This window comes from Oncorhynchus tshawytscha, linkage group LG18 (genome assembly GCF_018296145.1).
Source record: "Oncorhynchus tshawytscha isolate Ot180627B linkage group LG18, Otsh_v2.0, whole genome shotgun sequence".
In the NCBI taxonomy this organism is placed as follows: domain Eukaryota; kingdom Metazoa; phylum Chordata; class Actinopteri; order Salmoniformes; family Salmonidae; genus Oncorhynchus; species Oncorhynchus tshawytscha.
Window position 1 is genome coordinate 43945155 of NC_056446.1, and position 12974 is coordinate 43958128.

Consider the following 12974-nt stretch of genomic DNA (forward strand, 5'->3'; position numbering starts at 1 on the left):
TAGGTTCAACACATGCAGCTGTTTCCTACAGGTGAATGTAGTTTCAACACATCCAGCTGTTTCCTACAGATTAATGTAGGGTTCATCACATCCAGCTGTTTCCTACAGGTGAATGTAGTTTCAACACATCCAGCTGTTTCCTACAGGTGAATGTAGGTTCATCACATCCAGCTGTTTCCTACAGGTGAATGTAGGGTTCATCACATCCAGCTGTTTCCTACAGGTGAATGTAGTTTCAACACATCCAGCTGTTTCCTACAGATTAATGTAGGGTTCATCACATCCAGCTGTTTCCTACAGGTGAATGTAGGTTCAACACATCCAGCTGTTTCCTACAGGTGAATGTAGGTTCAACACATGCAGCTGTTTCCTACAGGTGAATGTAGGTTCAACACATCCAGCTGTTTCCTATGGGTGAATGTAGTTTCAACACATCCAGCTGTGGCCGCTAGCTCAAAAAAAATAAACAAACATTTGTGAGATAATTAACTCGCCAGCTGTAATAATGTATAGCTTTGTAATCGTGATATGTACGTCCGAGGAAAACAGGCACGTTTCTTTAAATACACCGACAAGGCATTGCATGACGATTAGCTTAGCAACCACGTGACACGGCATAACAACGTACACGTGATTGGTCCGCAGTCTGCTGGGTGAGGCGTCATACATTGCCATCTCCTCTCTATAATATCTCTGGTAACAGCACCATGTAATGCATCCTGGACTAGAGGGGAGAAAAGTGCTTGACCTTCCGATAAATTACAGTTGAGGTAAGAACACCGCAAAAAAAGTCTCATTCGAGTTATGACGTCGGACAGTATTGAAATCTGACATGTATGATAAGATGTTTTTGATCAGATACACATGAAAACATTAAAAATGACCTATGGGGGGGAAGAAAAAAAAGGAACACTCAAGAGATGCACACAAAAATATCAAAATGGGTGAACCTTTCCTTTAATAAAAACTCCAGAAAGAAACGTATTTCCACAAGCTTTTATTGAAAACGGACACCTCATTTCTTGGCCTTGAAGTACTCTTCAATCACATCCTTGGCTTGAGACTCCTTGCCATAGTCCTAGAGAGAGGGGGGGGTATAAATTGTTATAAAGGAGCTAGCTGCAAGACAGTTTACAGTCCTAAATGGCACTATATAGAGAACAGGGTCCCATTAGGGAGAAAGTACATCCACTGCATTCTGAGAGTATTCAGACCACTTGATATATTTTACAGCCCCATTGTATATATATTATTTTCCTCATCTACATACAATACCCCATAATGACAAAACAAAAATAGGTTGAGAAATTAGCAAGTAATTATTTTTATTTTTTTAAATAAACAGAAATACCTTATTTACATAATTATTCAGACCCTTTGCTAGGATACATGAAATTGAGCTCAGGAGCATCTTGTTTCCACGGATCATTCTTGATGCTGGTACAAATTAACTAGAGTCCATCTTTGGTAAATTCAATTGATTGGACATGATTGAATATGAAATACCTTATTTACGTAAGCATTTGCTATGAGACTCACAATGTATTTCAAGTGCATCGTTCTTCCATTGATCATCCTTGAGATGTTTCTACAACTTAATTGGAGTCCACCTGTGGTAAATTCAATTGATTGGACATGATTGGGAAAGGCACACACCTGTCTATATAAAGGTCCCACAGTTGACAGGTGCATGTCAGAGCAAAAACCAGGCCATGAGGTCGAAGGAATTGTCTGTAAAGCGCCGAGACAGGATTGTGTTGAGGCACAGATCTGGGGAAGGGTACCAAAACATGTCTGCAACATTGAAGATCCCCAAGAACACAGTGGCCTCCATCATTCTTAAATGGAAGAAGTTTGGGACCACCAAGACACTTCCTAGAGCTGGCTGACTGGCCAAACTGAGTAATCAGGGGAGAAGGGCTTTCAGGAGATGACCAAGAACCCGCTGGTCACTGACAGAGCTCATCTGTGGAGATGGGAGAACCTTCTAGAAGGACAACCATCTGTCTATATAACGTCCCACAGTTGACAGTGCATGTCAGATCTAATGAAAACAAAATTGAACTCTTTGGCCTGAATGCCAAGCGTCACGTCTGTAGGAAACCTGGCACCATCCCTACAGTGAAGCATGGTGGTGGCAGCATCATGCTGTGGGGATGTTTTTCAGCGGCAGGGATTGGGAGACTAGACAGGATTGAGGGAAAGATGAACGGAGCAAAGTACAGAGAGATCCTTGATGGAAACCTTCTCCAGAGCCTCAGACTGGAGCAAAAATTAACTTTCCAATATGACAATGACCCTAAGCACACAGCCAAGACAACGCAGGAATGGCTTCTGGACAAGTCTCTGAATGTCCTTGAGTGGCCCACCCAGAGGCCGGACTTGAACCCAATCGAACATCTCTGGAGAGACCTGAAAATAGCTGTACAGCGACGCTCCCCATCCAACTTCACAGAGATTGAGAGAATTTGCAGAGAAGAATGGGAGAAACTCCCCAAATACAGGTGTGCCAAGCTTGTAGCGTCATACCCAAGAAAACTGGAGGCTGTAATCACTGTAGTTGCTGCCAAAGGTGATTCAACAAAGTATTGAGTAAAGGGTCTGAATACTTATGTAAATGTGTTATTTTAATACATGTGCAAACATTTCTAAAAATCTGCTTTTGGGGTATTGTGATGTCATTATGGGGTATTGTGATGTCATTATGGGGCATTGTGATGTCATTATGGGGTATTGTGATGTCATTATGGGGTATTGTGTGTAGATCAATGAGGGGATAAACATTTTAATACGTTTTAGAATAAGGCTGTAATGTAACAAAAATGTGGATAAAGTCCAGCACTATGTACGTACATTGTGGTCAGTATGGTAAAGTAACTAATAAAATTGTCAATGTAGCCATTTATTGGGACCCCAGACACCACAGTGAGGTGTCGGGGCTCGTACTCTGGCTGACACTCTGGCCAGATGTATAGAACAAGCAGCTGCATGGCACTGAGGGCACAGCACCTGCACTCGACTGGCACCAACAGCTCTGATCACTGTGGACGCCGTTACGCCACAAGGAGCATTCCAAGCCCTCCGTAAGATACAGCTCACTCTCTCCAGAAGATTTACAGGCAAATGTTTTTTTAATATACCTTGATTACAACACAGCTGCAGCCCACCACCTTACGGGGTTTGCCTTCGCGGTCGATTTTACACAAACCGACCCACTCGCCAAGCTTCTTGTTGTCATCGACCTGGTGGGAAGAGGCGTGAGGAGATAGAGGTGAAGACAGGAAAAAAATATGGAAGGAGTCAGCTAGTAATTCCATAGTGTCCCAAACAGAAACCTATATAGTGCACTGCTGTTGAACAGGGTCCATAGGGTTCTAGTCGAAAGTAGTGCACTATAGAGAGGATAGGGAGCAGTATAACCTCCACTCGGTCCAGTATCATCATGGCCCCCTTCGTTCTGCACCGTAACATAGCAACACTACTTCTCAGTGGTTCAAAAAAAATATGTAAATATGCACCGGTTTCTGCGTTCTCATTGGTGTAACACGCCATCTATCCCAGGATTTATACCTTGATGAGGTTAATCTGATGCTCAGCGCAGAGGGCTTCCACCAGCTTGACGTACATGGGCTCGTCACAGTTGGCAGCAAGGACGCAGAGGTGGGCCTGGCGCCTGGACACGGGAGAGGACGGGAGAGCGAGGCTCAGTTAACATGAGGATTATAACAAGGTAACTACGTTAGAGTTGGGAAATTACCAGGGACCTCACAATATCTAGGTGCCGATATGCTATGCATTGTGATTCTATATGCATTACGATTCCATGTTCCAAACATATTGCAGAGGGAAGAGAGCCGTGACAACACATTTTGATCAGTCGTGTAAATAAGTGCTGAAAACAAATTGGCTCCCTATTTAAAAAGGCGGAAACAAGCTATGAAAGAAAAACATGAGTTTTGGTGCTGGTAGAGCACAAACGTTACCATGTTGTCGAAACGATACAGCGCCGAAAATAATATCCTACAATGTAACCGCATCTATTCCCCTTATGTTTATGACACCCCAATTCCCCTAGTATATAGAACACTCCTTTCAAAAGTAGTGCACCAGCTAGGGACTAGGGTACCATTTGGGACAGAGATATTTCAGAGTTTGGGTAATGATGGCAACCCAACTATCAGCCGTACTTCACCAACTAATAGAACACAGCAGGGGGAAAAAAGACAATCAATTTCCTGTCTGTCCCAAATTACACCCTATTCCCTACATAAATGCTCTAGGCAAAAGTAGTGCAACATGTGCCAGCCACTACACATGGAATGAAAGGCGTGCCACTTAGGGAACAAACTAATGACCAGAAATGTTCAGACTCACTTGTCCAGCGCCTTGGCGGCCTCACGGATACCGCGGGCCAGACCGTCGTGGATGAGTGCGGTCTTGAGCACCTCAGGGAGAGCGGTGTTGACATCCATCACACCTCCGGCAGCGATGCTGAGGGGGAAAAGGACATGGGGAGTTAGTTGGCTGCAACTGGTCGCTAGTCCTCCGGGTTGAATGTGCGCAATCAACCGGCGTGTCAGACAGGGGATCTCACTCATCATTTGAAGTGAAGGGGTATCCGACTAAAGAAAGTAAAATCATCACACAAGCGCCGGGAACTATCTAACTACTCCGTTAGCAATGCAGCTACATTCACATTGAAATATATACTCGGTTGCCAGTGTTGTCAAGAGTATTAAAAGTGCAAGTAGAAACATGGAAATTATATTTTCGGAACAAAGCACCACTTGACACGCATTTAAACTTTTAAACGTGCACATGTGTTGGCTAGCTAGCCTTGGTTCAGGAGCTAAACCGGAGTACAACCGTCACGCTTACCCTTCCTCGGCCATTGTAGATTATCGATGGATGGGGGACCTAAAAGTTCTGCAATATTGATCAAACATGAAAGAAACGTTACTATTCATGATGATACAGTGACTGTGGTGAATTTTCAACAAAAGATGTTTGATAAATCCGACGGATTATTTGCTGAAGAAGTAGAAACCCACCCAATCTCCTCTCTGACAGTGGGTAAAAGAGAACGTCATGCAGTCGGCGACATTCATTTAAGGGCAGAAGGAGGACCCGAGAAGTAGGTAGTCATGATTCTGCCTGTGTAATAATAACGGCTCAGAAAACAGAAGTTTGTAGAGTTTCCGTTGTAAAACAGAAATATACAATTCGTTGAACTATATTTAAAATGAACAGTTCATACAAGACATTCAATGTTTATTTGCGTAATTTTAATATCTTTTGTCGACTGACGTGTTTTGAATTTGGCTGTAGATTACTGTGATTGTAGTATGCATAACATGCATATTTTTGAATGCACATTTTCATATTTTCTTCAAAATGCAAAACTGGGGGTTTTGTTGCTGTACTGTGAAAGTGGAAGTCTTTGGGCCATGCCAAATATTCCATAAACTCTGCCATGACATGCCACTGTGTGTATGAGTTTTGTGTATGTTTGTTGGGATGTTGATGGAATGTTCTGCTAAGCCACAGAAAAACTGGAAACATTAATGTTCTTGCAACGTGTCTAGAACATTAATATTGTATATTATGAGAACATGGCAAACACGTTCTGGGTATGTTCTGTTTGACATTAAGGGAATGTTCTCCTAACTTTTTTTTGTTGTTTTTTTTTAAAACTTTTATTTTACTAGGCAAGTCAGTTAAGAACAAATTCTTATTTTCATTGACGGCCTAGGAACAGTGGGTTAACTGCCTGTTCAGGGGCAGAACAACAGATTTGTACCTTGTCAGCTCGGGGGTTTGAACTTGCAACCTTCTGGTTACTAGTCCAACGCTCTAACCACTAGGGTACCCTGCCCCCTCTACACTCTAACCACTAGGCCACCCTGCCGCCCCTACACTCTAACCAGTAGGCTACCCTGCCGCCCCTACACTCTAACCACTAGGCTACCTGCCGCCCCTACACTCTAACCACTAGGCCACCCTGCCCCCTCTACACTCTAACCACTAGGCTACCCTGATCTACACTCTAACCACCACTTGGGTACCCTGCCCCCTCTACACTCTAACCACTAGGCTACCCTGCCGCCTCTACACTCTAACCACTAGGCTACCCTGCCGCCTCACACTCTAACCACTAGGCTACCCTGCCGCCTCTACACTCTAACCACTAGGCTACCCTGCCCCCTCTACACTCTAACCACTAGGCTACCCTGCCGCCTCTACACTCTAACCACTAGGCTACCCTGCCGCCTCTACACTCTAACCACTAGGCTACCCTGCCCCCTCTACACTCTAACCACTAGGCTACCCTGCCGCCCTACACTCTAACCACCACTAGGCCACCCTGCCCCCTCTACACTCTAACCACTAGGCTACCCTGCCGCCTCTACACTCTAACCACCACTAGGCTACCCTGCCCCCTCTACACTCTAACCACTAGGCTACCCTGCCGCCTCTACACTCTAACCACTAGGCTACCCTGCCGCCTCTACACTCTAACCACTAGGCTACCCTGCCCCCTCTACACTCTAACCACTAGGCTACCCTGCCGCCTCTACACTCTAACCACTAGGCTACCCTGCCTCCTCTACACTCTAACCACTAGGCTACCCTGCCCCCTCTACACTCTAACCACTAGACTACCCTGCCGCCCCTCCACTCTAACCACTAGGCTACCCTGCCGCCCCTCCACTCTAACCACTAGGCTACCCTGCCGCCCCTCCACTCTAACCACTAGGCTACCCTGCCCCCTCTACACTCTAACCACCACTAGGCTACCCTGCCCCCTCTACACTCTAACCACCACTAGGCCACCCTGCCGCCTCTAACAACACAACATGCTAAAAAGGTTATCGGAAGGTTTTTTTACAGATTGAATGTTCTCGCAATTAAAGGAAGACTGGATACTGAAACATTAGGGTAACATTACAAAAACGTTCTCTCTCCTTAGAATTGTTAGCTGGGAAGTAAATCTGATTATATGGGGGTAGTGAGTGATGAATTGAGTTTCTCTGCTGCATTTCTATGGTGACGAACTCATTTGTTTTGCAGAAGTTTATTTGTTATATTTAACCTTTATTTAACTAGGCAAGTCAGTTAAGAATAAATTCTTATTTTCAACAACGGCCTAGGAACAGTGGGTTAACTGACGCGTGACCTGCACCAGCAGGATAGAACAGTACACTCCGGTAAGACAAGGGGGGGCAGTCTATGCGTATTTCTAAACAACAGCTGGTGCACGAAATCTAAGGAAGTCTCTAGATTTTGCTCGCCTGAAGTAGAGTATATTGTGATAAATTGCAGGCCACACTACTTGCCTAGAGAGTTTTTAGCTATACTTTTTGTGACTGTTTATATACCACCACAAACAGATGCTGGCACTAAGACCGCACTCAGTCAGCTGTATAAGGAAAAAAGCAAACAGGAAACCACTAACCCAGAGGCGGCGCTCCAAGTGGCTGGAGACTTTAATGCAGGGAAACTTAAATAAGTTCTACCAAATTTCTATCAACATGTTAAATGTGCAACCAGAGGGAAAACAATTCTAGATCACCTGTACTCCACACACAGAGACGCGTACAAAGCTCTCCCTCGCCCTCCATTTGGTAAATCTGATCACAACTCTAACCTCCTGATTCCTGCCTACAAGCAGAAATTAAAGCAGGAAGCACCAGTGACTCGGTCTATAGAAAAGTGGTCATATGAAGCAGATGCTAAACTACAGACTGGAACATGTTCCAGGATTCTTCCGATGGCATTGAGGAGTACACCACATCAGTCACAGGCTTTATCAATAAGTGCATCGAGGACGTTGTCCCCACAGTGACTGTGCGTACATACCCCAACCAGAAGCCATGGATTACAGTCAACATTCGCACTGAGCAAAAGGGTGGAGCTGCTCATCTTATGTGGCAGGGCTTGCAAACTATTACAGACTACAAAGGGAAGCACAGCCGCGAGCTGCCCAGTGACACGAGCCTACCAGACGAACTAAATCACCTCTATGCTCGCTTCGAGGCAAGCAACACTGAGGCATGCATGAGAGCATCAGCTGTTCTGGGACGACTGTGTGATCACTCTCTCCGTAGCCGACGTGAGTAAGACCTTTACAACATTCAACATTCACAAGGCTGCACGACTGGCAGGTGTCTTCACTGACATTTCTAACCTGATTGAGTCTGTAACACCAACATGTTTCAATCAGACCACCATAGTCCCTGTGCCCAAGAACACTAAGGCAACCTGCCTAAATGACTACCGACCCGTAGCACTCACGTCCGTAGCCATGAAGTGCTTTGAAATGCTGGTCATGTCTCACATCATCACCATTATCCCAGAAACCCTAGACCCACTCCAATTTGCATACCGTCCAAACAGATCCCCAGATGATGCCATCTCTATTGCGCTCCACACTGCCCTTTCCCACCTGGACAAAAGGAACAGCTACGTGAGAATGCTATTCATTGACTACAGCTCAGCGTTCAACACCAGTGCCCTCAAAGCTCATCACTAAGCTAAGGAACCTGGGACTAAACACCTCCCTCTGCAACTGGATCCTGGACTTCCTGATGGGCGCCCAGGTGGTGAGGGAAGGTAGCAACACATCTGCCACGCTGATCCTCAACACTGGAGCTGCACATGGGTGTGTGCTCAGTCCCCTCCTGTACTCCCTGTTCACCTACGACCACATGACCAGGAACGACTCCAACACCATCATTAAGTTTGCAGACGACACAACAGTGGTAGGCCTGATCACCGACAACGACGAGACAGCCTATAGGGAGGAGGTCAGAGACCTGGCCGTGTGGTACCAGAATACAACCTATACCTCAACGTAAAAATAGGACCGAGCACGCCCCCATTCTCATCGACGTGGCCGTAGTGGAGCAGGTTGAGAGCGTCAAGGTTCCTCGATGTCCACATCAACAACAATCTAGAATAGTCCAAACACACCAAGACAGTCACGAAGAGGGCACGACAAAGCCTATTCCCCCTCAGGAAACTAAAAAGATTTGGCATGGGTCCTGAGATCCTCAAAAGGTTCTACAGCTGCAACATTGAGAGCATCCTGCATACTGGTTGCATCACTGCCTGGTATGGCAATTGCTCGGTCTCCGACCCCAAGGCACTTCAGAGGGTAGTGCGTACAGCACAATAAATCACTGGGGCAAAGCTGCCTGCCATCCAGGACCTCTACACCAGGTGGTGTCAGAGGAAGGCCCTAAAAATTGTCAAAGACCCCAGCCACCCCAGTCATAGACTGTTCTGTCTACTACTGCATGGCAAGCGGTACCGGAGTGCCAAGTCTAGGACAAAAAGGCTTCTCAACAGTTTTTACCCCCAAGCCATAAGACTCCTGAACAGGTAATCAAATGGCTACCCAGACTATTTGCGTTCTGTTCCCCCCCAACCCCTCTTTTATGCTGCTGCTACTCTCTGTTCATCATATATGCATAGTCACTTTAACCATATCTACATGTACATACTACCTCAATAAGCCTGGCTAACAGGTGTCTGTATGTAGCCTCTCTGCTGTATATAGCCTCTCTATTGTATATAGCCTCTCTACTGTATATAGCCTGTCATTTTACTGTTGTTTTATTTCTTTACTTACCTATTGTTCACCTAACACCTTTTTTGCACTATTGGTTAGAGCCTGTAAGTAAGAATTTCACTGTGAGGTCTACTACACCTGTTGTATTCAGCATTTCACTGTGAGGTCTACTACACCTGTTGTATTCAGCATTTCACTGTGAGGTCTACTACACCTGTTGTATTCAGCATTTCACTGTGAGGTCTACTACACCTGTTGTATTCAGCATTTCACTGTGAGGTCTACTACACCTGTTGTATTCAGCATTTCACTGTGAGGTCTACTACACCTGTTGTATTCAGAATTTCACTGTAAGGTCTACTACACCTGTTGTATTCAGCATTTCACTGTAAGGTCTACTACACCTGTTGTATTCAGCATTTCACTGTAAGGTCTACTACACCTGTTGTATTCAGCATTTCACTGTGAGGTCTACTACACCTGTTGTATTCAGCATTTTACTGTAAGGTCTACTACACCTGTTGTATTCAGCATTTCACTGTGAGGTCTACCTACAACTGTTGTATTTGATTTGATTTGATCATCTGTGTACCCGGTGTCCGTACGCCCCGAGGAAGACAGCGGGGACAGTGGCTCAAAACGATTAGAGAGTGTAAGTCTCTCGATGCTGTGAGAGAAAAAAAAAACAGAACACAGGTCACTTCCTCCTCCTGGATCCAACCATCCACGCCCGCCTGGGGTAGAGCTGATAGCATCTGACTTTTTATTCAGAAGGCCGTAAGGTGGGGGAAAATGCTCAAGATCCATTAAAGCTCCATTAGAGAGGCATCAACAAATGCGGTTAAACGTGAGGCGTCCTTATTCAAAATTAGACGCACATCCAGATGTTTAATTTCCTCAAGTAAAGTCACGATCCTCTTCTTGGCAGCATTTAGTTTGTGGTATTTGACAAAGGTGAAGTTCAGAAAAGTCTTTCACTGGGATGACTGTGTCATATAACATGCATTTAAATGGCCTTATGGTCGGCGATAGAGTCAAAGGAGTTGTCACTGCTTTGTGTAGAAGCAGGAGAACATCCCTTTACTCAATTCAGCCATTTTGCTTGCTAGCAAACAGGATACTAAAAAGGATCAAGGGAGAAATCTAGAGGTCTCAGCACTGTGGCTGTATGTGTTTTTGGTTCCAAAATAAAATACTGGATATAAAATAAAATGAAATAATTAGATCATTAAAAATATTCATTTAAAATCGTTTGTTAGAGAAACCACCACGGCAGCATTCATTGTCATCGACTGTACCATATTTGTTTTTTTATTTAAAATAAACTGTTGAGTCAACATTTAACATAGCATACAAACTAGCATACAAACTAGCATACAAACTAGCATACGAAATAGATTATTAGTTAAATAAAGGTCAAATACATTTTTTATAAAAAACAGAAATTATAGCAAATCATTTTTAATGTTGGCAACTAGTAAACAAAGTCCAAACATTTCAGAATGTTGGTGTTTTAAAGTGTTAGTGTTTGTTTACATTGTTTACAAACACAGCAGTAAAACAAGTTCTGATTTGGTATTATGGGATCTGACGGGGGTACGACGTTCGAATGTATATTTCAAGAATCAGTGGGGTAGACGTAGGCTATATACACACACACACACACACACACACACACACCGAGTGGACAAAACATTAAGAACACCTTTTAAATATTGAGTTGCACCCCCACCTTCTTAGACTTTTAGAACAGCCTCAATTAAATCAGGACAGGAATAGGAATTCAGAATAGGCTGATTTCGTCAGGACATGGACTCTACAAGGTGTCAAAAGCGTTCCACAGGGATGCTGGTCCCATGTTGACTCCAATGTTGATTTCAATGCTTCCCACAGTTGTGTCAAGTTGGCTGGATGTCTGTTCTACCTGATAAGTAAATTGCACCCACCTGGTGTCCCAGATCTAAATCAGTCCCTGATTAGAGGGGAATCACCCACCTGGTGTCCCAGATCTAAATCAGTCCCTGATTAGAGGTGAATCTCCCACCTGGTGTCCCAGGTCTAAATCAGTCCCTGATTAGAGGGGAATCACCCACCTGGTGTCCCAGGTCTAAATCAGTCCCTGATTAGAGGGGAATCACCCACCTGGTGTCCCAGGTCTAAATCAGTCCCTGATTAGAGGGGGAATCACCCACCTGGTGTCCCAGGTCTAAATTAGTCCCTGATTAGAGGGGAATCACCCACCTGGTATCCCAGGTCTAAACCAATCCCTGATTAGAGGGGAATCACCCACCTGGTGTCCCAGGTCTAAATCAGTCCCTGATTAGAGGGGAATCACCCACCTGGTGTCCCAGGTCTAAATCAGTCCCTGATTAGAGGGGAATCACCCACCTGGTGTCCCAGGTCTAAATCAGTCCCTGATTAGAGGGGAATCACCCACCTGGTGTCCCAGGTCTAAATCAGTCCCTGATTCAGAGGGGAATCACCCACCTGGTGTCCCAGGTCTAAATCAGCCCCTGATTAGAGGGGAATCACCCACCTGGTGTCCCAGGTCTAAATCAGCCCCTGATTAGAGGTGAATCACCCACCTGGTGTCCCAGGGTCAGCCCCTGATTAGAGGGGAAAACCTGGTGTCCCAGTCCCTGATTAGAGGGGAATCACCCACCTGGTGTCCCAGGTCTAAATCAGTCCCTGATTAGAGGGGAATCACCCACCTGGTGTCCCAGGTCTAAATCAGCCCCTGATTAGAGAGGAACAACGACAACAAAAAGTGGAACTGTCTGCGAGGTCCAGAGTTGAGTTTGAGTCTACAGTAATATTTTATTTTTATAGTCTGGGGGAAGCATCTACAGATGGTCTATCAACATACAACAATGTCATTGTAACAAAAAAAGGTTTATTTTGTTTTCTTAACATCGTGTAGAGCATTGGTTCTCAACTCCGGGTCCTCCTGTATCCCCTCAACAACACACATCTCTATGGTAGCCCTGGATAAACACTTCTAATTCAAGTCATTGACGGTTTGATGATTAGTTGAAATCAGGTGTGCTTGTTTCGGGACTACAATAAAAAATGTGTACTGTTGGGGGTACAGGAGGACCGGGAGTTGGGAAAACACTGGTGTCGAATCATCAATGACAGTTTTAGTTAGCCAGGTCAAAAAGGACGTGTTTGTCAGTCACAATTTACCCATGATACATTGCGGTTGTGATGCTCTTGAACACGGCCAAAGCCAAAACACAGAGGACAGACAACTAAAATCATTTATAGGGACGGATTCCCTGATCCAGATTAAGTCTAGTCCCTGGAAAAAAAATCAATGGAGAATTTTGTTTAAAAAAAAAATGTTTTATACCTTTATTTAACTAGGCACGTCTGTTAAGAACAAATTCTTATTTTCAAT

At 44.8% G+C, this 12974-nt stretch overlaps 1 protein-coding gene and 1 non-coding gene across 2 annotated transcripts; both read right to left on the reverse strand.

Moving 5' to 3' along the window:
- Positions 1–982: 982 nt before the first annotated feature.
- rps12 (ribosomal protein S12) lies at positions 983–5139 on the reverse strand. The gene is made up of 6 exons (XM_024416646.2): positions 5052–5139; positions 4879–4926; positions 4375–4491; positions 3571–3673; positions 3141–3242; positions 983–1078 (listed from the first exon to the last, which is right to left on the reverse strand). The coding sequence occupies exons 2-6, from the start codon at positions 4890–4892 to the stop codon at positions 1016–1018; spliced, it is 399 nt and encodes a 132-aa protein (XP_024272414.2). The 5' UTR covers positions 4893–4926; positions 5052–5139; the 3' UTR covers positions 983–1015.
- Positions 4572–4650, reverse strand: LOC112247835. The gene has a single exon (XR_002953132.1). It is a non-coding gene; the product is annotated as a small nucleolar RNA SNORD101 (small nucleolar RNA).
- Positions 5140–12974: the final 7835 nt, after the last annotated feature.

Excerpts from the sequence above, each read along its gene's own strand:
- rps12 (XM_024416646.2), bottom strand. Across the intron at positions 3,243-3,570 it reads ATCAGATTAACCTCATCAAG|GTCGATGACAACAAGAAGCT; the intron begins GTATAAATCCTG and ends TCTTCCCACCAG. Across the intron at positions 1,079-3,140 it reads GCAGCTGTGTTGTAATCAAG|GACTATGGCAAGGAGTCTCA; the intron begins GTATATTAAAAA and ends CCCTCTCTCTAG.